This window comes from Oreochromis aureus, linkage group 13, assembly GCF_013358895.1.
Source record: "Oreochromis aureus strain Israel breed Guangdong linkage group 13, ZZ_aureus, whole genome shotgun sequence".
NCBI lineage: Eukaryota > Metazoa > Chordata > Actinopteri > Cichliformes > Cichlidae > Oreochromis > Oreochromis aureus.
In genome coordinates this window covers 9,827,083-9,854,188 of record NC_052954.1, presented here as the reverse complement: position 1 = coordinate 9,854,188, position 27,106 = coordinate 9,827,083, and the positions used below count along the sequence as shown (strand labels likewise).

At 38.5% G+C, this 27,106-nt stretch overlaps 2 protein-coding genes across 6 annotated transcripts in view; both read right to left on the bottom strand.

Annotated features, from left to right (window-relative positions):
* LOC116318771 (sorbin and SH3 domain-containing protein 1) overlaps positions 1-6,457 on the bottom strand; it is a 39,887-nt gene extending 33,430 nt beyond the window's left edge. For all 5 annotated transcript variants that reach the window (XM_031737907.2, XM_039622177.1, XM_039622178.1 and 2 more), the window contains exon 1: positions 6,336-6,457. The gene's annotated coding sequence lies outside the window, so the exon portion shown is untranslated. The remainder of the gene's footprint in view (positions 1-6,335) is intronic.
* A 1,405-nt stretch (positions 6,458-7,862) lies between these two features.
* On the bottom strand, positions 7,863-18,753 carry pik3ap1 (phosphoinositide-3-kinase adaptor protein 1). Its single transcript, XM_031737936.2, has 17 exons — positions 18,369-18,753; positions 17,161-17,586; positions 16,641-16,885; positions 16,335-16,479; positions 16,100-16,242; positions 15,860-15,992; positions 15,198-15,394; positions 14,930-15,107; positions 14,763-14,825; positions 14,414-14,668; positions 14,268-14,324; positions 12,930-13,123; positions 12,762-12,834; positions 12,404-12,571; positions 10,936-11,003; positions 9,994-10,094; positions 7,863-8,338 (listed from the first exon to the last, which is right to left on the bottom strand). The coding sequence occupies exons 1-17, from the start codon at positions 18,397-18,399 to the stop codon at positions 8,224-8,226; spliced, it is 2,592 nt and encodes an 863-aa protein (XP_031593796.1). The 5' UTR covers positions 18,400-18,753; the 3' UTR covers positions 7,863-8,223.
* Positions 18,754-27,106: the final 8,353 nt, after the last annotated feature.

The window sequence follows — 27,106 nt, the reverse complement described above, 5'->3', positions numbered from 1 at the left end:
TTTCTGATGAAACACCGCCGTGTTATGAAGAGAAATTTAAACTACTTATATAATCTTTGACAACCCTTTCTTCCCTGATGATTTTACAAGCTCAATGCAGAAAAGAGCCCAAGAATTCATCTGTATAAATAAGTCATAGACCCTGTTTTTCATGTCCTGGTTGTTCCATCCGTCCATCCATCCATCCATCCATCCATCCATCCATCCATCCAGGATTTTTTCGATACATAATAGACATTTTTAAAGGAAATTTTGCAATATCCATGCAGTTCTTCATTTGCTTGAGAAAACATTTCAGATATTTACACGGAGTGGGAGGTGGGGTGTAAAGATGTGGTGGGTTTTAAGATGTTAGCAGTTGTATTTACTGTGTTTATTTAATGTTCTGTTTATATCAACCTAAGCAAACCAGCCTGAAAGCCCCTTTTGTTTTATGAATAAGTTTGCTCCTTAAAGTGTAATAATAAACAAAACGCAACAAAGCACCTGATTTTTAACATTATTGTCTTTCTGTGTGGTGTTTGGATGTTCTGTGCCTGTACAGGTTTTCCAGTCCAAAGACAAGCACGTCATTCCAAACCTGAGCATGAATGGTTTTCTGGATAGTTTTAATATGAACACATACTGTAATTTGTTTATTCTTTTTTCCCTGTGTAATTACACAATGTCTTGTAGAGATTTTCCTCGTCTGAGCCTTATCTTAAACTGGACCTCGAGCTTTGTTTGTAGTTTTGGTGCTTTCCTTTTGGAGCATTTTTATTGAAGTTGTCTGACAAAACTGTGTGTCAAGCACACTCTGACCAAGAGTGCTAATTCTATTTTATTAGATTATTATTTGGCATTATTTAAAAACTCTGTGCATCAATCACTTGTTTGTGAATGGAGCTTACTAACCAAAATGGGTAACTTATCACTTCTAACCTTAGTGTAAAACACTGCATGCTCTTATGCAAATTGATTTTTCCTTGAATTGATTTATGACTTCAATATTTAAGCTCTTGGAGCATTTTTACAGGCACCACAGATTACTCTTATGGATTATCTAAATTTCCTGTCTGTCCATTTTCAAATCTAAACAGAGCAGGGTGATACAAAGTTGAACTGTAATGCATTCCCTCCATGGGGGGTAGGGGTCTCTGTGAAACAGTCAGAGGCTGCCTTAAAAGTGAGCCATGTCAACACAAAAGAGCTCTCTTCACACGCTCAGCTGTACTATAGACAGAGAGAAAGCGCTGTTACGTAACGCAGTTTGACTTCTGCTTTGTCAACAAATGGCAGAGAGGGGAGAAGCTATCCAGTGCTGTGTGCAGATCCCACCAAACAGCTCCAAACATGGCTCGAAATGGCTGCTCCGGAGCAGCAGCTTATCCTCCTAATTGAGAAGAGACCCCCCCACCTACCCTTCTACCCTCCCCACTCTCTTCCATAAACAGCTTCCACACTGGACACCAGCCTTGGATTCTACACATTCCTCAACCAAAGCTATTTGAAGTTCATTTCAAACAACTGCAGCATAAAAGGAAATGTATGTAACTTACACACTACACTCATTACAGTCCTGAGAACAGGATTACACATTCGTGTTGATAATGGAAGGAGCTTAAGCCGGGGTTGTATGAAGACAGCTTCTATGCCTTTGAATTCTTTGAAGAAGAGTTTAAAGCGATCCTACGGTGTCACTATCATATTTGAGGGCTTATTTTGAGGATAATTCTTCACCTGTAGATAAAAAGGTCCTTTTTGGAAGGAAAACAAACCCACTCATGACACTTGTCATTGTATGATGTGTTCCCCATTGCTCGGAGAGGCTAGCGAACTGCCAACGCATCGCCGAGAAGCCCAGACAGTTACTGGAAGTGACCATGGCCAGATCCCCGGGACAGGAAACACTTGGCTGGTACGTGCCGAGGTCCTGGGGAGGACTGCAGTTGGCTGCGTGGACCAAACCGCCTGTTACAGACACTGTGTTAGAGAGCCAGGCTCCTTCTAACATGCCTGCTAGGCTTTTAGAGCCAGCGTAATAAGAATGTCAGGGAGCTGACAATTTACCCAGGGTGATACATCTTCACAGCAAGGGCTCCAGGCTTGACTCCAAGAGTGAGAGAGCTTGGATCACAGGCCTCACAGAGAGGATAAACACTGAATATCCAACTAGCTTTGCGGTGTCTCCTTAAGGGACTTTCAGAGAGTTTACTTTTAAAGGAGCTGAGTTTAGTTTAAAAAGTTTCAGATGAAAACAGAGTGACATAATTGGAAAAAAATAAAGTCCATAAGACAGTAGAGAGGTATGTAATTTGGTAGTATGAATAAGACATGGCGTTTATTTAATGTCATAACTCCATAATGAGCACAGCTGTGCACAACAGATTCCTCCTGGCTTAGATAATGGGAGGTACTTGCACATTAGGTGAGCGGCGCTGACAATTCAAATCATTGTCATAGAGAGCGCTCAAAGTGTTTCCTCATCTCTGCTGAATGTTTTGACTCTGACAGGGACTGGAAGCTCTGAGCGTGTTCCCTAATATAACTCTCCGAGCGCCTATGTGACAGCACTACTTGATAATTGAGTCATAGGATATGGCGGCTAAACGTGAATATAAACAGCGATGTGATAATCCAGCAATTTTAAGTGCTATGAAGGCATCCTCGTGTGAAATGAGCGTGCAGCAGGACTCCAACTGGTCCCCATCATCCATCTATTTCAGGAATGCCGGTGCAGCCTGACTCGTCCCCGCCACACCCAGAAACAAACAGAGGCAGCCAGCTCTGTCTGTAACAGCCCCGCTTCACAGGTGGTGGCAAAATATTAGATGGTCCTTATTCTTTGTTACATTTTGCAGTGAGCGATTGAGAAAGCTGTGGCGTACAAGTGTCACTTGAGAATTCTGGCTTGGTCTGTGAGATTTTTAGTAAGGACGTGTGCTGATTCTCATTAAACTATCTGCCAGCAAATGCTGCGATGCTGGTGTTTTCCATCAGTGCTGACATGGATGGGTTGGGGGTTTGGGGATGGTGTGGGACGTATGGTGCTTGTGACGGCAGTGGAGGCGGGCGCTGGTTAAATCTATCACCAAAGCGTAAATTGTCTTTTCACGGTTTTGTTTACGTGCATCCGTGATCAGGGCGGGGGTTCCGTGCGCCACCGACCTTGAAAAGCCAACGCATAACACTTCATTTCCCCATCCACTTCATCCAATGGCAGGAGACGGTGAAAGCAGACAGGGGGTTCGGCGGTGGGGGGTGGGGGTTGCCAAGCAACCTGTTGTAACATTAACAAGGAGTGAAAACAGAAACCTGGTGTCTGGCTGAAACGTCCGGCCTGATCCAAAGCCATCCGTTATTCCCAGTAAAGCGAAGGCTGTTCTCTACAAATGCTGCCACTACAAAGCTTTCTGTTCAAGTCATGCAAATATCCAGCGTCACCACACAGCTGGTGTACATAAACCGCAGCTAATTAAAACAAGTGATCCTAAAAAAGTATGTCTCAACAAGGAAATACTATCATTTCATTATTCTTCCAATATCCAGTAAAAGTAGTAGTACATATATGACTACATATATCATTCTGAACAGATGGGTACAGTAGGCCTACAACACAGCGACAGTATCCACCTATGTAAACAACAGCAAAAGCTAAATTATCCACACTTTGGCAATGCAAATAAAGTCTGAGGAGACTGCATGACCAAAGGGGTAATTGGACTTAAAATAAAACATATTGTGACTAGCTGTCTGTCAGATTTCCAAACCACATGGAGATCATCATGGAAAAACAAGACTATGCTATTCCCGAGGCCAGCTGGCTTTGGCAAATCTTTGTATTTCAGTTTTGAGATTCATGTTTCCGAGGATCGCTCCTCTCAAATCTAGGGGAACTGTGTAACGTGACTCGTCATAAAATATTAACAACCGTGCTGGGTTCATACTAAACGAAGAGCCCCACGCTCGAGAAGTTGCACAGATCAGGCAGCTGTTTGGTGTGCCGATCAATCAGTTCTGTATCGGCTTTTTTGGATACTGAAAACACGATGTGCACTGCTTCTTGACGTACCAGCTGGACTTGTCCTTCCTCAGTGGTGGATGCTATTCTGTAAATGGAAAAATTCAAGCATACACGTTGCAGCTAAAATTAATGCAGGCTGCAAACTTTACACTCTGTTTGAATATTCTTTGAACTGTGCACTCTATCCTCCTGTTTAGAAACACTAAAACACCTGATGAATCACTGTATCTATATATATATTTTTTAAAACAGGAAGGGAAAGCATTCCTTTGCAAATCATCCAAATTTACTGTTGAAGTAAAAGTCACTACAGTCATGTGTTCAATCTTTCAGAACATAACAAAAATTTTCCTTCACATAGATCATTTTCATCTTGCTTTAATTGCACAACAGAACCTGCAAAATGTCATAAGGGTATGTCTGCTCCCTGACTAAGCAAATGGCTCCTGGGTGAGCTGCTACCAAACATGTGACTGATGTGTTATATGTACACACCTATCAAAATCCCTGTGTAAACAGCCACAGGTCCTCTACTGACATCTTGTAAACCAGAAGTCTTTGTTGTACTTGTAGTAAGGACATGTGGGAAGCTAATGGACTTCCTGATCTTTCTATGTAAACAACGCTTAGATAACTGAATATCTCCATTAACCACGTCCAACAAGTCCACATGATAAGACGAACACAAGTGACTGGGTTATTTTCAGAGCGTGGCAGCTCTCAGCAAAACACTGAAACAGGTGGTTTGGAGTAAAATCCGTCTGAATGCTTTCCCCCTGTCCTTGGAGCGGTTTGATGAATTATTTGTGCAAGGGTTAATATTTTATCACGCCTGTTTAGACTCATGTTACTCAGGGGTAAAAGTGTGAATGAAGACTGAGACGGGGGATCTGTAGAGTTTCACAAGGAGGCGTCTTATGTATTATAGGAAGCTCCAATCTTAGATCTTCAGTTAAAATAGGAAACGACAGGATTGTTTTCCTAAATTGTAGCTAAACTGGCAGGTAGACATCACGCAAAGATGCCTCTGTAATTCTTTAGAATTCCATCACAGCAACGATGAAAAATGCATATTATAAAAAATGACATACAACCATAGTGACAAATGTCAGTTTTGCCTTGATGCAATCCTTTCCAGTGGCGTGTTTAGTGGGACTAGGAGAAAATCCCAGCTAAACTTGCAAGCACAACTTTTAGATTCTTAATCAAAGGAGGCAATTTTTAATTTTTGAGATGCAAAAAAAGACTAAGAAGACACAAATAGCTTAACAGCTCTTCAGAGTCACACTAAAGAGCAAAACGCTTGGCAGGAGAGTGTCCTCTGTGTGTTGCACAGTTAAGATGTGGACAAGACGAGGTGTTTGTTACAGTCTGTGAGTCTGTGTGTGGCCACAGTTGTGCCGCCAAGCAGTTGTTCGTGTCACATGCTGTTCACCGTGAGTCTTCAGACAGACCTGTTTGACATATAGCCCAACATTCAGCTCCTTGTGTCAACACAAAGAATACCCACACTTTTAATATTGTGCAGTTACATAACACAGGTGCTAAGTTAGTCGTGCTCACAAAGATGTCCCTGGACTAAGGAGTGGAAAATGATAACAGTCCTACCAAATCAACCTCCTATCAAGAATATCTCCAAAACAAAGATGACAGAGGTGACAGTTTAGTTTGATCACACTGTTCAGTGAACAGCTCCCAACATCTCCATGCCGCATAATATGCATTCCATTAAGTGGATGGTCTTGATGTCACAGCCCTACTGTATGCATGTAGAGTAGCCTGAAGTCTGCCCCCTATGACTCACAATGATAACCGCCGACGTCCAACTTAAAGAAACCAACGCACGAGATCGGATTTGTCTTAAAATCAATAAATAGATACACAAATGTTATTCAGCAGTGTTATACAGCCAGCAATCCTTTAATTTTCAGATTAAGGATTTAGGTTTTTTCTTCTCGCATTCAGCTTCAGAGTGCGGCACCCATGGCGGGACGCATTCCCACTGTATGGATCTGCCTTTACTGCAGCAACTGTCCCACAGCCAGAGCCCCCATCTGCTGAGATGCAAAATCAAAACCGACTGACTCACAGAAGCATTCATATTAGCTAACCATTGATAAACTCACGTAGCACACTCTGTAATTAATATGAAATACATTATGCAGAACTGGCTTTGCATCACACCTTAACAACTCCCAAGTCAGCTGTTAACAGAGCCAGTGGGAAATAAAAATAAAGTGTTCATGCCCTGATAATAAGAACCTTTCTTTTAAGAGAAAAGCTCAAAGAAGGGCTTCAGAGACGTGCCGCTGTAACGAGCAGGTACGCTCACCTCTCTGTGATGGCAATCCAGCGTTGTGCTCGCTGATGCAGACAGACACACTTCACTGAGCTCTTTGCGACAGCTGCTCTCCACCAGCGTCCTGTCAGCGCTTCACACTCACCGGTTTCAACTGCGTCAACACCGGCGCACTGCTCACCCACCGAGCGCGAGGACCTCTCCTTTCACAATAAAAGCCTGATGCTAGTCGCTTCAAAACGGAATTAACAGAAAGGGTAGAGCGGTAGGTACAGAAGAAAAAAGGTCAAGTGCTAACTTTGTAAGTCTGTTGCGCTGGGTAGAAAGCTGGGAAATATTAAGCACCGACAGAGCCCGGAACACAACATTAATGAAGCAGTGTGGGATCATTTAGTCTGAGAAAAGAACAAAAGAGACAACTGCCAAAAAATTATAAAAATTAAAGAATTACAAGAAAGCTTGTCTAAGATATTTCCAGCTGCACTGAAGAATAAACATTGTCATACTGAATATTAACTTGGAAACTAATTAAAATAGTCTAAAATGTATACGCTTCAATAAATACGCTTTTGCATAGTACTATGTAATCATGTAATTTAAATACACACCACTTCTGCTATTTAGAATGACTTTCAACATGAACTGACAAAATATTTGTTTTAACAAATAATTATGCTGTTAATAGTAGAATAATATTCATATTTACTACTATTATTCAATTCTTACAAATATAGTTTATAATGGAATAGGTTAAATAGTTGTAATAGTTGTAAACTCGGCATAATAATAAGACAGTTGCAGTAGGGGTGGCTTAATACTTTTGTACAGTACTGTATTTGAGTTTTTAAAACAGTAAAGATTTTACTTTGAAGGCCAGAAGTCCCAGCTGTCTACACACATTTCTCTCCTCAAGGCATTTAAAAGGATCTATTTTAGGGTTAATTTATATTCATAACACTATGTTCATTTGATTCATTTAATAATATCAAGTAAAAGGTTTTTACATACAAAAATATGTAAATATAAGCTGAAGTATACCTTTAGAGGGTAACAGAAGATGTGGAGCACCATCCAGTGACCAAATGGTATATCACAATTTAATAAATGAACAGCAGCTGCGTTGTACTTACCCAGCTAAAACATATATTTTTTAATTACCATTTTGTCATGTTTAAAAAATTACACGAAGTCTGATACACAACAAAACTGTCCGACTTCTTTAAAAACATTTCCCACTCCATACATGACTCAGTTTAAGAATGATACTGTACAAACATCACAGCTAAACTGTAAGTCACTAAGCTGTAGGTGAGTAACAGGAATTTAGGCAAAGTAAGTAGAATACCACAAAACTCATAATTAGCACAGGCAAAAATATCACATATTTTTCTGGTAAAGGGAGCAGCATTAATGTCACTTTTCAGTTAAATTACGCAACAGGAGATCGAACACACTGAAATATTATAATTAGAATATCAAGAAAAACAAATGTTTGCTATTCTAATATATCAAAATTTAAACCCATAACAAAAAGAAATTAATACACCTCTACTATTATGATTTTCATTAGGATACTTAATATTTATTACAATTATATTCTTTGAAAATCTAACATTTATTTACAACTACAAACTTACTTTTATAAAATATTTTTTACAGTAAAGACATACAATAACAAATACCGTGGAAACATATCACACATGGATCACAGGCACAGTCATGAGAAATGGATTTGTATGGTTTGGTGAACTGATACACAAGAAAGAAACAAAATTAAATAATATAAAACTATTACTCTGCATGAGTTCATCTTGCTAAAGCCTGATGGTTGTTTACAGCTGTACATTATTTTCTCTATGCCTCTTACACACAAGTTACAACTTGAGAGACCAAATTCAGTAAAAGTGAAGATGTGCGGCTCTCATCGATGTCTGCGAGGTACAGGAGGTGCTGAGTCAGTTGGCCTGTAAGAAGGTCTATGAGGAAGTATTCGTGTCGGGCAGGATATGTAACGCTCATGCACCATCTCTGTCACCCTGCAGGAAATACACTGTTACTGTATAGGAAGGTTATTTGCACTGTAACAGTAGAGACGCTATACAGTAAAGGGTTTGTAAACTGTGACCCTTAATTTCTTATAATTATGCGTGAGAAAAACAAAACTTGGAAAGAAGATGCAAAGATAACATTTCAGACACAGTTCTATTCCATTTACTTATCTGACACCCTACATTCAGGAAATATGAACTATACAAGAATCACTCATTCACTGGCTTAAAATAGCTGATTTCCATACTTTAATAAACTGCATGTTTTAGGAGCTACATTACATGAAGGCTCTGACAGTGGTCACAGCTCCTATGCAAAGCTAGTTAATGTCAGAGCATTTTTTTTTCTATCATTACTGAATTTAGTCATCATCTTATTTAGTTATGTAGGTGGAATAATAAACTGAATTATTTATATTTTTAACAAAATCAATAATTCTTTAATTTACAGCCCATTAAAGAAACATTAAGCAGTTTTACATTTAGCTAAGTTTTTAGCTAACGTTAGCTAAAGTTAGCTAATGTTAGCGCACACACAAGTTGAGCTGTTGCTCGTTTGTATCAATTTACTAAGTTAATTTGGTTGTTTTATATTCCAACACTTTGCACTCCATCACCCTTCATACTGTAACTTCTCACTTACATGTTCCCAAGACAAATATCTTTTTGATCATTTAACCTTCAGACACACAGATGCAAAAAAAACTCTCGATAAGATCACAGCGCCATGCAATGAGTATAAATTGAACCCACGCACGAAGAATTTAGTACACTCTATGTAGCAGCTCATACATACTTGTCATAGTGTAGGTGTTTGTTCATTACTTTTATTTATTCTTTAAAAACGGAATACTTCAATGCCAGTCTGTGGGTATCAAATTACTTAAAATACTGTATACTTATACCAATTTTGCTAACTGTTAAGTCGTTTTTTTTAACAGCACACAAATGTTGTATTTACCCACTAATAGTAATTAAAACTCATCACGCACAATTACTGTACAAATGAAAAGTGTTATGTAGATATTGACAGTATAATATAATATATAATATACGCATCATGTCAGAAAGCAAAACAAGCTGATTGTTTATCAGATTTTAGAGATACATTGTACTGCTACCCAGATTCTTTTTTTGAAAGAGATAAGAGACACAGAAGGGCATTTATCAGTAAAAAAGATCTGCAGCGTTTCAGAAGTTCTCAGGAATTTACGGCAGCTCTTTCTACCCACTTCAGTCACTTTGATCTTTTTCATTTTTAAGTGTTCTCACTATAAGTGGTCGCACCTCTGTGTGTGGAAGTTATTTGTGTGTTTACAGAGTATAAGCATCAGTATCTTGATCACTTTCTCGCTCTGGCTTCCTCTGAAACGCACAGCTGCGAATTAGTGGTGGGTGAACATTTCCTCTTTTACATTTTTCTGTTTCACTCAGTGCTGCTTATAGATCTTTTTTTTTACGTGCTCCCAGTCTTTCTGTCACACTCTAAGACACTTATGATTGCTGCTAGGCACCGTCACATAACTGTACAGTGTATTTGCTACTTTGCGTTGTTTTTTCCTATACCTGATGTCGCATAGTGCTCAGTACTGCATGGTTCTGCTTTCACTTCAGTAATCTGATTTGCTGTTCTCTAGACTGACCTTTCTGGGTTCCGTGGAGGAATCCTGGGTGGAGGAATGGAAGGTGCAGCACTGCCTGGCCGTGGTGGTCGCGGTGGAGGAGGGAAACTTTCTATTGAGTCCTTTAAAAATACAGTGAAATATATATGTGGTCACACTTGAAATACTTCAAAATAAAACAGCCTAAAGCTCTAGTTTAATAGCTGAATCAGTTAATGAAAAAGCTAACATTGTCACAGATTTTCTTGAAACTCAATTATTAATTTAAGAATTTTCTCTACAGAAACTATCAAGAACTTTAAAGTCCCAAATTTTCAGCTAAACACACAAAGATGACAGTTTTGTTTTGTTGGTCTGGAGAATAAAAGATCATTGTTTTAATTACACCCTGAGGAAGTCATTAAGCAGTGTCAGTCAGGCTTCCAAGATGGGTCTCGCAGTTTGAGTCTTTTAACGACAGACAGGGAATACTCATCTTACCCGTCTTGCAATTAAAAGAAGGACAGAATTTGCACCAAAATCTAAGAGATTCTTTGTCTGCCTGTGCCTCTCCTTCAGCTCTGTACTTCTTCTTCAATCGTGATGACAGACAGTAAACGCTAATGAAAATTATATAGAATCTGCTTCAGTAAAGAAGACACATTTATAGAAGATACAGTTAAATACTGTCTGGAAGGTATTTTAGGAAATGAAAAGCTGAAGTAAGAGAGCAAAATAAAACAAAACTTAACACTAGACTTTCTACCTCCTTTTTTCTACCTCTCTACTTGCGCATGCAGTCATGTTGTATAGATGTCAGACATATGCAGCATCAGAGGAGAAAGGGAAGTTTTAATTTGGGTTATAAAGAGTAAGAAGGAAGAAACAGCTAGCTATAACTCATGCAAATGCATTTCTGTGTGAACTTTGCAGTTTCCACGTGCCTTGAAGAAGCATTGGTACCTATTGTTAAATGAAGCTCACCTCGTCAGGTTCTGTACCGCTGCTGTAGCTAAAGGTGCTGTGTGTGCTGAGTCTGTTGCTTTCGGTGCCTGATGACAAGAAGCACAGCAAAAATAAAACACGTGATTCCAAGTATCTCTGAGGTTAGTGCTTGTGGTGAATTATGTTGTAAGACCACTTCGCTAAATGTGGGTAAAATATGTTTTAGGCCTTGACACTATTATACAAGATGTCTGCAAGGTGTATGAAGAATCAGAGCAAGACAAAGACGCAGCTCATATGCATACCACCATTACAGACTTAAAGTAATCATGAAGCAGTATAGCAAGCCATTCTTTAAATCCGTTAATGTTATCAGTGTTTTTGAAAGGAAATTGGTTGCCCCTTTTTGAAATTTATGTGCAAATGTTTACTTAAAAAAAAAGAAAAATAAAACATCTACTACAGCAAAATTAAACATTAATTTAAACCTTAAAATACTTTTGCATTTGTGGGCTAATTAAACAAACTAAGAAATGGTTTTCTTCCTAAAACATTATGACTGAATTATAACTGTTGGTGTGACGTGTAAAAACACAAATAAAGTTTCACAAAAAGTCTCATCCTTTATGTACAACAAAACTATAAAGATGGGAAATAAAATAAATAATAATAAAGCAAAATAAAATAGATACACTGACATTCGAGAACATTAAGTATGCCTGAAAAAGTGGCTGAACAGCAGTAACCGAATCACTAGATTCTGTAACTTTATCATACGGGAAAAGTCTGTTTATTACAATTAACCTAATATTTCAAGCTATAATCTAACTACTTTATTTCTTGCGGACCTATGTTAGGGATTCTGTTTTAGTATATCGTTTTAATTAAAACATTAAAAATAAAATCTCAATTAAGATTTTAAAAAATGTGAGACTAAAATAAATTTTGCCTTTATTTGCCCGCAACAGGAGAAAACACACAGCAGGGCCACGGGTCGGACTCAAACCCGCGCCGCGGCTCTCTTGCCTTGCAGCATGTGGTTGCCTGCTTACCCACTGAGCAAACATGGCACCCTTTTTTTTCTTTGAAAAACTGTGACTGATGTGTTGAATGTTTTGATATAAATAATTTTTCAGCAAGGTGTGCTCTGTCCAGGACCTAATTAAACGCTGGTTTATCAGTAAAACTGCCTCCTACCATCTATGTGAGTATTCTAATGATCCCATCTAGCACTTTTTCATTCAACCACAGCTAAAACTGACGCACAGAAAAGACAGAATGATCAGATCTGGCGCTCAAACAAACCTCTCCCTCCAACTCCAAAGTGGAGGCAGGAAGTCAAACTACAAGCACGTCACTTACATATGTGTATAATTTACATTTCTCCCAATCTGCAATCTAATGGAGTTGTAAAGAAAGCCACGCAAAGAAGAAAGACCGAAAGCTTTAATTCTTTTTGTTTAGTACTTGATAAAAACAGAAAGTAAAGATAAGCATTTGGACTCACTCGATGTGCTGGATGTGCTACCTGTCTTCCAGCTGCCTCTCTGGATAACCTGAGCCACAGGAGGAGGCGGAGCCGTGGCTCTGGGTGTCGACTCATACACAGCACACTCTAATGTCACACTGGTGCCCCAGAATGAGTTTCTCTGAAGGGGTGCACTTATCTCATACTCTACGGGAAAAGACCAGATTAAAAAGATAAGCTTTTTTGACAGCAATGGCATGCTATTTTTCAATATGTGTTTCTCACCAATGAATCCTAACAGTATTACATAATCAACATATATACAGCGGAAGATGTATAATGTGTTAAAGCTGCATTAAAGCGATCTGATTCCAAATGAGAACATAAATAATTTTACCAAGTTCCTTTCCTGTCTTCTCTCTCTCTTTGTGACGTCTGGTGATGCTGTTTCGTAATTTCTTCAGATTTTCCTCAAGTAAGAGAAAACGAAACGCAGGCATTACTTTTATTGCTTAACCCACAATCCACTCCTTGGAAATCCACAAAGTTTGAACATTAGATCTACCTGCTGATAGCGTATGGAGTTTGCCCTCCGCTCATGATCAAACTGCCAAGCCTTAAACTCTTGGACCGCTTCGTCCACAGTAATTTCTCCTACTTTTACCCTCTCTTGCAGAGATATGAGCTGCCTCTGCCCAGGGGTCTTCATCCCAGCGTAAGGATCATATGTAGGAGTGGGGGCTTCCACTACAGGCCGAGCTGAATGGGAGGAAAATAGTGTATAATTTATTCTATTATTAATTTATAAGCAGAAAAACTTTGGAACATAAAATATTGTATTAGTTTCATGAAAATCTTACAATAGTTTGGTATATAATGGTAATGTGGGTGCGAGAGCAAGCTCACTAATATTTTTTATTATTTTAAATTTTAGATGTCTTTACATTTCTGACGTTAATATAAACAACTACTAAATTCTAAAAATTAAAAAAATCACAAAAACAAAAATAAGACCTCTTTTTATGTGTCGATGACAACAGTTCAACAACAGTACTGTATTTTGATTTATGATGAGCAAACCATCTTAAAATCAGACCCATAATCAGTGCACACAGCTAACCAATCCTAATGCAGTATAATAATACAAGAAGATAATCCCAGAGGATGTAATTGACATGTCAGTGACAGTAGTGGACTGTTGCCTCGCTGCAAGAAAGTTCAGGATTCAGACTTTTCATGTTCTTCCTGTGCGTGTATGAGCACCCAGTGCTTCTGGGGGCTCCCAGATACGTGCATGTTATGTAAATAGGCAACTCTAAGCGTGTAACTCTAATGTGCAATGAACTGGTAACTAGCCCAGGCTGCACATTACTTCCTGTCAGCTGGGGTTTGCTCAAGGTTTCAACTTCACTTTCATTTTTACCATTTAGAGTTAAATATTTAAATGAGGAGCGAAAAACACGAACGCTTGTGCCGTACGTGTACATTTTTGCTCTTCCCGTATCACATTCAAGTGTCTGCTGTGAAAAGGGCCTATTAACGTCAGAAGATCACATGAACATTTGTTCTCAGTCAGCTACTCACTCTGACACCAAAAATTCCCCTAACGCACAATTAGCTGTAACCACTGAGTCAACTACAAAGGTTACTGGTTTTGACCATTGTGGTAGTATTAAAAGCCCCGTGCCTCACAGAAACATGCTACAGCACTGTACAAGACTCATGATAAGGAATCAAGATGCAGATAAAATAAAGGCACTTTTTCAAAAGCGGTTTACCAAATGAAACCATGACCAGTTTTAAACTACCTTTATAAAAGTGAAAAAAGAAAAAGAAAAGAAAACAGAAGCATAACAGACTATAATGATTAAATGAAAAGAAAATTATTTTTATTGGGTTTTACCTGCATGATATCCCATGTCCTTTACTTTATTCTCAGATGTACCCTTATCTGAAAATACTATCAAAAAAATAAAAGTTACATATTTTTGACACATTTGTGATATAAAAAAATCCAATGTAATAAATAAAAATCAGACTGCACCATACCTCTAGAAATGTACGTCGTAGACTTTTCAAGCTCAGTGTTACTCTCAGGCCTGGGGATTGGGGCTGGTGGACGGTTCAGGACTACTGGGTTGTAAGTACTATTTGCATCCACGGTATCGTAGATATCCTCTGGACAGAGGTTGTATGGATCTTCCTCTTCCTCAATTTCATCTAAGCTATTATGATCAACTTTTTCCTCTTCCTCACATTGAAAAGGTTCATTGTCCTTCTTGACTTCAGTGCCATTTGGTTTTGCTGAAGGTAAGAGTGTAACCACATGAAACACTCAATGTCATACAGGATGCAATATTACTTAAGGAAATTATTTAAAACTTATTCAAATGTATACCTTGAAAAAACTTCCGAAGCATAGCTTCCTCGGGGTTCTCATCTACTGCAGTCATCACCTCATCTTAAAAAAAAGAAAGAAACAATACAGCACCATCATCATCTGCTGCTAACAGTTTTGCTGTATGGATTATTGTTGGAATTATAATAAAATAATGCCATACTTACATAAATCCTCTGCACAGTCAGGGTCGATCCCCAGCATCGACTCATATATATCCTCTGAGCAACCCGAGTACTTCATCATGATATCTTGAGAGTTAGTGGACATCAACTCATATACCTCTGCACTCTCTTCTGTGTTGATAGCGTCCTGAAAGTGACACTTGAGCAAGTCTGCAGTCTCCTGGATTTGTTTAAATGCAAAAGACAACCACACGCTTAGTACACTTCATAAAAATGCAAAGAATTAAAAAGCTTTTCTCAGTGGACTTACAACAAATTCATCCATGAACTGCCTGAGATCATTAAAACCACTCTTCTCTGCAAGCGTGTTTGGGTAGTCTCCATTCTTGTTCATCACACTGTAAGCCTGCAAAGCTCCAGGACACTGAAGCAGAATGGTGGTCAGCTTCTTCAGGCCATACTTAGCTGCAAAGTGGAGTAAAGTAGGAAGCTCCTCATTCCGCTGATCTGAAGCCCACAAAAAGTCAAACAGATAGAACCAGTTATATATCAGCTGCTCCCACTTTCTGTTTTTTTATCATAATCTTTGAATTTAAATGAGAACTGTTAATGGTGCTATTGCAAAGTGGAAGCATTTGGGAACCACGGCAAATTTGCCACAAAGTGGTGGACCACGTAAAGATGTAGAGCAGGGTGGCTGAGAGCTAAGGCCTACAGTGTATAAAGTCACCAACGTTTGGAGCTATCTAAAGCAGCGGTGAGTAGCGGTAAGTTCCAAGCCTCTACTGGCATTAACATCTGGCCACAAACTGTGCGCCAGGAGCTTTATGGGTGGGTTTCCATGACCGAGCACCTCCTGTAAGTGTAACATGTAGGTGGCCCAGAACTTTTCACCATATAATGTATGTGCGATAACGGGAAGTTTTTGATGCTGACTCACCCAACACCAAATAAATCATGTGTTAAACTTACATGCTGACATATTGTCTTCCTCAATCTGTCTGATTCCGAACAGCTGAAGACCAGTTGGAGGGATCTTGGATTTTAAAGAGTCAGACAGCATGCTGTCCAGTGATTCTGTCGCATGGCCTGTCAGGTTGAATGCCTGGATGTTCAAAATAAATAAATAAATAAATGAATAAAGCTTACACAAGCTTTTACAACATTAATCTAGCACAACAATGCTATTTAAAGCAATAAATAATGTCTCACCTGGCAGATGAAGTTAACAGGATCTGTAGCATTTTCAAGATACCAACTGACTTCAGCCATGCTGGTGTAATATGTAACAGGAGTCAGGCGGACAGATGACTGGCCAGTGTACAAAGTGAGGGATACAATTCCAGCATGCATATCTGAATGAAAGGAAAAAGCAAATTAACAATTAAGGTGATTTCAGATTAAAGCTTTCAACATAAAAGTCCGGTGACTTCCTACAGATACTTGCCAGGTGCAGTAACACTTATGGTGTATTCATTCTCCACGGTGCCTGGCACCCTTTTTGCAGGTTTATTTTCAGAGGAAAACTCCACTTCTGGATCTGTCTGATCATCTATTTTCTCTTTGAAAATGATAAAAAGTGTCTCCTGTTTCTAAAAGAAAAATGGAAAATTGGAATAAAATGTTGGTAATATTTTATAAACGGTAAATGTATCTCTGTGTACCTGTAATACAATGTAATGCAGAAAACTGGATGTATTTCGATGAGCCAAACAAACATTGCATTTGATGCAGCTCTTGTGCAATTACTTACCCCGCACAGAACTCTGTTTGGTTGCACAGTGAGACAGGTGAGGTGCGTGGGTGAAGTTATTTCCTGACTTGCTGATATTACTGCGTTCGCAGGCTCTTCATCCTTCGGGACATTTTCTTCATACTCTTCTGTCACCACTTCCTCTGTTTCATCAGTGCTAGGATTTTCATCTAAAGCTGGTAAGACGTACACATCATCTAGGGCTTCAGGAACTTCACTCTCATGTTCAAGCTCCACGCTTCTGCCTTTAAATTAAAAAGAAGTCGAATGTATTACAAAAATCTTTATTTTCCCTTTAAATTTCTACAAATTACACAATTTTAACATCTGTCTAGATGAAATCGCATTCTTTTAGTTAATCAGAAAGTGTCACTAAAGCACATCCAAGTTTCTCACCGAGAGTTTCTGTTTTATGTTCCAGCTCTAAATGTTTTGCTATCACCTAAGTAAAAACTGAATTAATTATGTTTGCTTTCTGGGCATCGAAGAACACAGTACAAATGAAAAACATTTTACATACTGTCAGCTATTGCTTCCGAAATGGTAGAAACATAAACACCAGGCTCATCCTCTGCGTAGAGCTTCCTCCAGCTTGGCCAGTCTTGGAAAATCTCTGTCAATAGTTCGTCCTCAGACACGCCACACAAAAACGCCACCACTCGGTGAGGAGGATAGAGAATTCTCTGAAGTGCGTCCTGCAGTTCGTGGTCACAGAGGATGTCAAGGAAAACCCCTGTGAGGAGCAGCACGATGCACTTGCAGCTTTGGAAATATTCAAAATTATATCCGTGGAGCTCATCGGCTGTGCTGATCGCATATAGCAAAATGGACCTTTTGGGGAATTTGCGAGAACTTTTCAAAATCTGGTGCAAATATGACGCCCATTCCTGTGCCTCAGTGGTGTGCAGAATTAACAGCTCATATCTTGAGAAGGATTCAGGATGTGCTGAAAAACACAATGCATCACAGTGTGATTGTACGCTCAAGAGATGTATGCAAACACTCTCCAAAGCAGGTATCCAAAACCTGCTGACCCAGCCTCACTGCACACAGTGAATCACAGTTCTGCTCAAAATACACTAATGGCATGACACTAGCGATATTATGTGCTGAGTTCCTTGTTGTAGCAGATTGTGTTTGCCGTGGAAATGCTCCACAACGTACCAGCTGTCCGGCTGTGGAATGTCAAGGTGACTGCGGCTGGAGAATGAATGTCTGATCTGTTTGATATTTCACTGCAGAGCCAACAAGACGTTGTGCAAACATTGCACTGTGTCAACACTGGTCAGAGTAATTTTGTTTGACTCATTACAGTGTTTAATCAGGTCAAGCTCACCTCTGTACACGCTAACTAGGAAAGAGCACCAACACAAGCATTCACTTCATGGGAGTAGCTCACTAATGACAGGGCAGTGAGACCTTACATCGTTTTATTAAAGGAGCGAGAACATGAATGATTTAACTTTACATGTGTGGGAAATACTATATTAATTCAAATCAACCATACAGGACGCCTAAGATGCTTGCTTCCTCTTTTTTAAGCAGAGAAAACAGTTTGCCTTGAATTTTCTGGTAAATTAAACTCAATTCAAATGAACACATCATTTCAAAGTAAAACAATGCAAAAGAGTAAACTATGCTGTTAATAATGAAGGTTTCGGTACATCTTGTAAACTGTAGCACTAACTAGCTGGTGAAAAAAAAGGTACACACGACGGGTCGTATTACCTGATTCAGTGCTTGAGATGGGTTCTCCCATGGTCTTGAAGCCTCAAAGTGAAATAAATAAATAAATAAATCACCTCAAAAGGATCATCATTTGCCCAAATGTTTCTCTTCAGTTCGATGAAGTTTACTGATGCTTCTGCTCTCATCAGCTGAGACTACATTAGCTTTCACCAGCTACAGCTCGTTGCTCAGCAGTATTAATAGCAACACTTAGTTTCCTGATTTTGGTGACTCTGCCCTACTTCCTGAAACAGTTGAAGAAGTGAGAAATGCACCACTGTCATGACAGAATGTGCAACATGTCGGCAGTTACATTAGTTTTAGGCTGCTTTGATCATATCTGTATGTTGTAAACAGCAAAATATTCTAACGAGGGTTTAGCTAAGAATTTGATGTGCTGAATTTTGGGACATGCAGAAACGACACAAAACCACTTGATGTCTTTTATGTAGGCGACACTTTAGATTCGCCTTTGTTCTTGGTTTTCGTGAAGACTGTACGCCCACACACACAAACACACACACACACACACACACACACACACACACACACACACACACACACACACACACACACACACACACAGGAAAACATCAATTCACCTGTTATGAGCCACATCCTTCTTCTGTTTTTTCACTTCCTTACCAAGGTGCTGTCTGTCTAGAGAGTTTTAAGGTCAGAGTGATTGTGTAAAATTACAATTCTTGTAAATGAACATGCTTACCTCAAAAGAGTAGCACTGACTCTACAGTGGGGCTAACATCAGAGCTAATGCTATACATTTGTGGGCAATAAGACTTACTTTAAGGAACTACTGTAAACACATCGTTTCTGTGTTGCAGTTAACTTTAACATGCATAAGACTAAAGTGACAACTTCTGCAAAAAGTGATGCACACCTTAAAAATGTGTTGTTCTGTGATACTGTCACACCTTAAAGCAACACTGAAAGTGCAAAACTGAAAGCTTTCACTGCTGGCGTCATTACATATACACGTGAAGGATGAAACTAATGAGTTCTAACATTATGATTCAGCCTTACAAAATTTGTTGTGTGCTCAAATGCTGACACACACAGGGTACATCCTCATAAAACCACATGCTAAATATTTCTTAAGTAAAACAGAACGCATATGACAAACGTGAATCAGTCCCTGATCATAATGAATCATGTGTTTGGTGTAACTGTTACTCAGTATTTGAAGTTCCAGTTCCCTCATGAATGTCTCCTCTGATAAAAAAAAACAACATCAAAAAAACGCAACTGATTGCAACACATGGTACCACACTAACACAACCACTAGAGGGCAGAAGACACTAACTTAACATTAGATTGTTGTTCACCTATCATTTTGCCTATAGGCATAGATATGTACTTGGTTAACAAGACTGTGGTGAGTTTGGCATAAGTCATAGAGATAGTTTCCAGATACAGACAATCAAAAAATTAAAATAAATAGCTGTATGAGCCTTTAACAATAATGTTTATTTGCTATATGCTTCTTATTTGGCAAGGATATTTGCAGTCATAAGACCATAGGTGGATCAATTTGAAAAAAAAGTTTGACAGTGAATCCAAAATAAAAATGTGAAATTATGAGTATTTTCAAAAATAAATAAATGTGAGGCACATTATACAAACATGTACGTAAGATTTAAAAACTTAGGTCTGTGGTATTACGATAGACTGGGGTCAGCTGCAGACTAAATATTCACTGTTTGTAATGCACCACATTTTATAGATATGAAAATAACTACACCTGGTCTTGAACATCCAATGTGGAGATGACTATGACAATGATTCAGTGTCAGCAATCTGAATTCACTGACCTCTAAAAAATAAGATCAAAATTAGTTAAATTACACAAACAAAAAGAGACTCAACAGATTATGCAGGTGATATGTATAAAAGTTAAATGTTTTTATTTTTATTTTGTAAAACGTCTTTCATGCATGCTAAAAGTGTTGTAGGGTACACTTCAAGTTTTCAGGTATTTATTGAAATGTGCAAACAGAAACAGTAATGCAGTATAGAAGGCAGAAACAAGAGTGTGTACAACACTAACAAGCTTTAAAGTCCATATGACTCCACATTGCTTTAATATTGCTGAGGTTCAGGCTCTGGGGTGGCCAACCCACATACACATAGGTTACACTGAGGGCTAAGTTGCTTTAATTGTAATTACAGAATCAGTCAGCAAGAGTGTCTTCACCTGTCTAGACATTATTTCATTGGCAAAATCAATTCACACTGCTATTCTCCAACAATACGGTCAGTTTTATTTCAGCTCTAACCTCTTTCTGCGATGCAGACCTTATAATGGTCACAGCAAAAGTTCACTTTCTGACTTCTGAAGCTGCCTGTGAAGAGCAGGGTGATCCATGACCCGTCTTTAAGTACAATTTCCTGTAGAAAAAGAGTCCCCTAATTTCTTTTAAATCTGCCATTAGCTACCATAAGCATGACCGGCCCGTTACCTTTTGTTTGGGCTCCCTTGAAACCACTATCTATTAGGTGGCTCAAATCAAATCCCTGCAGCCTGAGTTTAATAAGAGAATAGTTTTGCTCTTATGTTTTAACCTTGTTATCCAATATCCTGTCTTTTTAGTCCTGTGTGTGTTTTCAGCGCACAGAGCAACCCTGCTAGACAGAGTGCGTCAGCCACAACACAGACCTGGCATCCTGCCTCTCGTAGCACAAAAGTTCAGACGTGGACCAACAGCCGAGTGATACTCTGCTGCACTGGCACTGAGTAAGTCAGACCAGCTTACTACTGACCAAGCTAACAGTGAATTTTAGTTCCAGTGTATCTGACCCCTGTCTACAATAGATTCACAATAAAAGGGTGCTTGACTATTAACAGGAAAACACAACATATTAATTTTTTCTTAGTTAAATTAATTTTATTCATTAATCAATTAAAAGAGTTTTGGAATATGAATTATTGCAATCGGTAAAATAAAACTGATATCAAATTGCATCTGATTTCAATGAAATCTATATAATCTGTCTCCTGGGTGGAAAGTTAGCTTTTCCGCTATGCTGTTTTTTTAATGAATGAAAGAAACGTAGACTTAATATTAATGGCAGCACACTTTTAAAGTTCGAACAGTTCTTAATTTTCAGTGATCATAAAGATGTACAAAATAACATTAAAAAAGTCAAAACCAGAGTTAGAGAGTGCTAAGAACTCCAAGATAGGATGCTGTAGCAGAGGGGAGTGAGTGAGGGGGAGGCAGACCACTGTACATCTAATATTGCAGACATAACGGTCATGTTACCGTCTCGTTTACTGTACTTCCCCATCTCGGGAAAGCTCTACCTCATATCTGCACAGCCTCAGAGGCTGTTTGGGAGACTTTTAAAATAGGGGAAACGGGAAAACAAAGCGCAGTCTGAGGACACGGAGCGCAATCTTGAAATGGAAAACTGAAATGGGGAAAGGGTCTCTAGCTGAAAAGTTATTTGGATGATAGCCTGCATAAGAAAGAAACTGTGTTTGGTTTCTCATTCAGAGTCACCAGCAGGGCTCATTGTGATAAGAAAATAAGTCTAATGTTACCTGATCTGGTATAATGTGGACCAATTACCACTCCATTGCACTTCATTACAGGACTGTAATAGGGCCAGGGGTCACTGCTTGAGATGGAGTGGCAGAGGAAAATTGAGTCGTCATTGATAATATGATAAAAACTGACAGTGAGAGGCCCCTCCAACAAATTATTGAAATTTACAGTTGATAGGGAAACACTATAACCTCATTTGGTAAGCAGCTGGCAGGCACTTGTACAAAGCAGGTCCTCTAACACAATGAGAGGCTTATGGAGAGAGAGAAATCCAAAACTATCACAGAATAGTTTTAGAGTCTTGCTCATTGGCTTCTGGCACCGTGTGCGCACGTATTCAGTTTTTAGCATTTTTTTGTCTTTAACAGGTGGATTATGGAGACTTTGTCTGGAATGACTTACCTCTTTAGCTTATGCAGCTACAATAATATGCTAGCAAAAAAATAAAAAAGTCTCGAATAAACACATCAGATCTAGCTAACGTTATTTCCTTTCTGCAGCCGAAAAGAGAAGCGAGCAGGTTAAGAAAATAAAAATCTTGGTTTCTGTAAACTTCAGTGTTCTTGGGAGAGGTATGGGAAACCGTTTGTTTGCCTCGGTTAAAGTCCCCTCCATTTGAGGTCCCCTGAATAAATAAATCAAATAAACTACCGTCAGACATACATTTTCAATCCATCAAGGTAATCAGATTCTGTTTACCTGAATGGGAACTATTCTAAAATGTTATTAAAAACTTAAATGGAGTTTAGGTGTGGAATAACTAGGCGCTGGAAATGATGAGCAAACAGCGGGATAAGATTCCAATTACTATTAAACAAGCATTGCATTGACTAGTAAAGAGGAAAATAGCTTTGACATTTTCCACAGCCAGAGCTCCAACCTGACAGGCTTTGTCGTGGGAGAGCACAACAAATTCAATTCATAGGCTTTTAGACATGAAGTAGTCAAAGCTTTCTTCTGAAATATTACCTAAAGGTCCATTTTCAATTAATGGACCAACAGTCAACATTTGTGTTTGTAATTTAATAGATACTTTACATGGAGTAATTGTATATATTTTAAATATAATAATATTCAAATAATAATATGAATATATGTAGTTTTAATTTAAAAAAAATATTGCAAGATATACATGTTCAAAACGCATCTTTTAAACTTGCCACAATTCTCACGAAGCTTTTACAATATGTCCTAAAATTAAGAATTCAACGAGGCCTTGAAGTCATTACCTCGTACTGAAGGAAACATAATTTGTGAATCATTTACAAGACCAGTTAAGTTTATCTCACATATCTAAATAGGCAATATATTGAATGCATGCTTCATTGATCAAAACTGTTGTGGAACAACTTATCGAGCGGCCATCTTTAACTAGCATTTAAAAGATCATTTTGCTTTCATCTACAGTCTGTACTCAGCTGAAATCACTTCAACATGATAAGACAGTCAATTTGGATGTCAGCGCTGGCTACAGTAATCACGCTGGCCACTAGATAAGTGTGACTTTATTTATTTATATTGAGCCCCGTGCGTGTCTAGTTGAAGATAATAGTTTCATTTTCCTGAGAAAGTTTGCCAGCTGCCCTCATTGTGGAGTAAATGTGACAGATTTGTGCTTCATTAGGATTCATCGGGCTGACAAAGATGGACTCGTAAGATGAATCAAAAATAGCAAACGCGTTATGCAGGAGTCCATGAATGTCTTTACTTTTCTTATAGCAACTTTAAAGCTTGAAATTTATAGATCTCGGGTGACAGCAAAGGAATAAAGATGAACGTGAACTCAGTTGGTCAAGAAGCAAGAACTCAGCACGAAAACATAAAAAACCCACATTTTTCAAGCACATTTCTCAATATCTGCACAGTGACGGTTCAAAGGAAGGAAATATTCTGGTTAGCAGAGATACTCTAGATGTACTTTTATAATTCGGTGAGTGCCTTTAGAGAGCAACACTTTTACGGAAAGGGTTTCAAATTGAAAAGAGACAAAAGATAAGAGAAGAATTTGGAGAATGTAACTGGTTTGTTGTGTTGATATTATTAAAGCTTCTTTAAAGGCAACTCAAAGAAGAATCTATCACAGGTTAAACAAAGTTAATAAAGGGCACATTACAGTTCATTTTAAGCCAGAAGTTTAAAGTTGAAATTGATATAAAAAATATAACTGGATGACATTAGACTTGCTTTTCCTGGTAAAATGAATTTTCTTCATATTTAATAAATAATATTTTACTTAATTTTGCGATGATAAAATAATCAAAAAGAGTTTAATGTGACTGTTTTATAGCAAGAAATAACTCAGTATAACAACACCAACTGTTGCCGATGTCTATGTGATTCAAACTACCAGCTGTAACAAATATTTCCACATCAGTTTCCACATTACCTCATGTTGATCATGAAACCTCCATTAAACTCATTTCTTGAATTGCTTGCAATCAACAGATGACCGGGTCAGCTAACAGTCTACTTTGCTCCTTTTTGTTGAAAGCAGCAACTTGATGTATTACTTCAGTGTGTCCTCCTCTGTCTTATTTATTGATACAATTCCTTCTGTTTAAAATGTTAGACCTTTTGTTGTGTGACATGCTCCATGAGTAAATTGGTGGATTTTTAATTGTATCAAACTGGTCTGTGTCCAAATGTTATCTATGGCCTCTGACAGACTATCATTGACTCCCATTGTTTTGCTACTGACCACGTATAACACTGAGAGGCAGGGCTTAGAAAAAAAGTTACACTGTTTCGTTGCATATGACAAGAGTTAGAGCTGTACTGTTGAAGGATTAAGGGATATTAGGAATATTTAATGGCATTTTGCTTTAACTGTGTGCACTGGAGGGTGACTGCTGGGGATGTTAGACAGCAAAGGTCATGAACAAAGAAGTTAAAAAAAAGTAGGACCATAGGGCAGCAGATAAATGTTACTTAAATACAGATTTGATGATGACATTGACTGCAAATTTGTTCAGTTACAGCTGGTACAGTAGCCTGGGTTACGCAGCACTCTCAAGTACCCTTTCAGAAACTTATAAAGGTTCCTTCACAGTTCCAGTGTGAACAGCCTATAAATGGATCCTTGTGGATCATTTCTTAGGGCCTTTCAAAATATCACCAAACCTGTGCCTGGGACTATTATGGTAGTTTTCTGGATGTCACCTGAGGGGTTCCTAAAGTGCTACATATAGAGGAACTGTGAAAGGGGCCTCTAAGAAGATTTAATTTCTTAAATATAAGTTCCTACTTACAAAGATATTGCATGACAGAGTCTGTTATTACCAGCACTGTGAGAATAGCACAAAGAGTCTGCACTTCCACAATAAAGCACACGAGGTCAGAGTTCCACTACAAATACTATGAAATAGCTCAGCACGGGCTCCACGGCTACTGTATGCCAGACATGTACTATTCATCGTTATCACGAAGGCCATTGCCTGAAAGATGTCTGGTGAAATAGGTTTGTCTAAAACATCATTACAAATCCAATTAATACTGTCATTAGACTAGATGAAAAGAGTGACAACATTGTACAGATTGGAATTATTTGAAATTACCAAAAGCGGCACACTGTACCAGGTAGCAGTGTAACTGGTATGCGATGGTGAAAAGTAGATGTTATCGAAGAAAGGGAACGCGACACGCTTTACCGTGTGCTGCACTGGTATATTACACAATTATCAGACTGATTCAAAATAGTAGTTATAATATACAGCGCTTTGATTGTCACTAGTAATACCATGCCATTTTTAAAATATCTGACACAAAGATTTAAAATAAATAAAATTTACAGCACTGTAAACTGATATTGTCAAAGCCTTTTTATGCCTTGTCCACACTGCGTGACATATTTGTAACCAGCACACAATAAAAAAACAACAGAGTGACGTCCATACCACGAGAGGGTCCACAGGAGGATGTGACTTCCAGGAATTTATAGTTAACGGCAACACTAGCTTATGACAGACAACACTGTTTTTGACACATTTTGATAAAACAAATATTGTTATATTAGATTGTGGCACTTGCTTGTTTTTAATGCATTATACGGTGACGTGTGAATGCAACACAACCAAACACTTAGTTTTTCATATTTGTACAGCAGACTGAAAAAATGTCTCATACTATTGTGGTTATGATATCCCTTTAGTAACATTTTAATATTTTGTTATAGCATTTCAAATGTATTCTGTAATCTTCCTGAGTGTAAGAAAAACACACTAAAAGTCATATGTGTGACAGATGATGAGTAACAGAGAAAAACAAAGCAGACACAATGAAGACTCATGAAACTTTGCAAACAGAAAGCTCGTAAAGAAACACTCATCAACTACAATTACTTAATTTTAAAGCTAGTTAGCTTATTGTTTCAGTGTTTTTGCTCTATTGCAATGCATAGTCTGCATTTTTTACACCAGAGATGCACAGCAGCTGACTCATTATGTTATTTACCATTTTTAAAACACATATTTCTGTTCTACTAAGTGTCACATGGGAGAGCATTAATGACATCTATTCTGTTCAAACTAATCTGTTGTCTTGTTTGGCTGTCAAAAAAATGCACTCCACCTAGCACGCCATTCCTATTTTCGCTTCCGTCAATGACGACATTGACACTGAGAGGATTACAGGGTAAATCAATAAACACTACTGCTTCATGAATGAGCACAAGTCTCAGTGAACTGATACCTTCACACCAGGTTAGGCCTATTTACCTGTGATACCAATCCACACAGCGATCCCAAGGGCCTCCTCTCTATAGTGGAGATTAGATGTCACCACACTTAACAATGAGAAGACACCTCACTGCTCTACAGCACAAATCCACATTGTGTTGGTCAATCGGCAGGTTAGCATCACCTCCATGTTTAAGCAGGGACAGACAGAGCAAGTATGAAACTACCTCGATATAAATGTCGAAGGTATCTAACACCAAAAAGACTCTGTCCCCCTTTTCTCTCTCTTTAATAAGCTCACTATCTTTGCGTGTATTCTGGTTTGGAGCCTTAGCGATCACGCCATAAATGGGTGTCTTCAACTAGATATTCTTCACTTCCTGCAACTTTAGCAACTTCATGTTTCCATTTTGAGTAGAAAAGTAGATCTCTAACTTTAAGCAAATCGCACGGGACAAGAAGAGGCAAGGCTGCCGACCAGACAGACGAGCGTTCCACT

Excerpts from the sequence above, each read along its gene's own strand:
- pik3ap1 (XM_031737936.2), bottom strand. The coding sequence starts at position 18,399 with ATGGGAGAACCCATCTCAAGCACTGAATCAG. Across the intron at positions 16,886-17,160 it reads TTCGGAAGCAATAGCTGACA|GCAGAAGCGTGGAGCTTGAA; the intron begins GTATGTAAAATG and ends TTTAATTTAAAG. Across the intron at positions 8,339-9,993 it reads CCTCCACGGAACCCAGAAAG|GGTGACAGAGATGGTGCATG; the intron begins GTCAGTCTAGAG and ends TATTTCCTGCAG.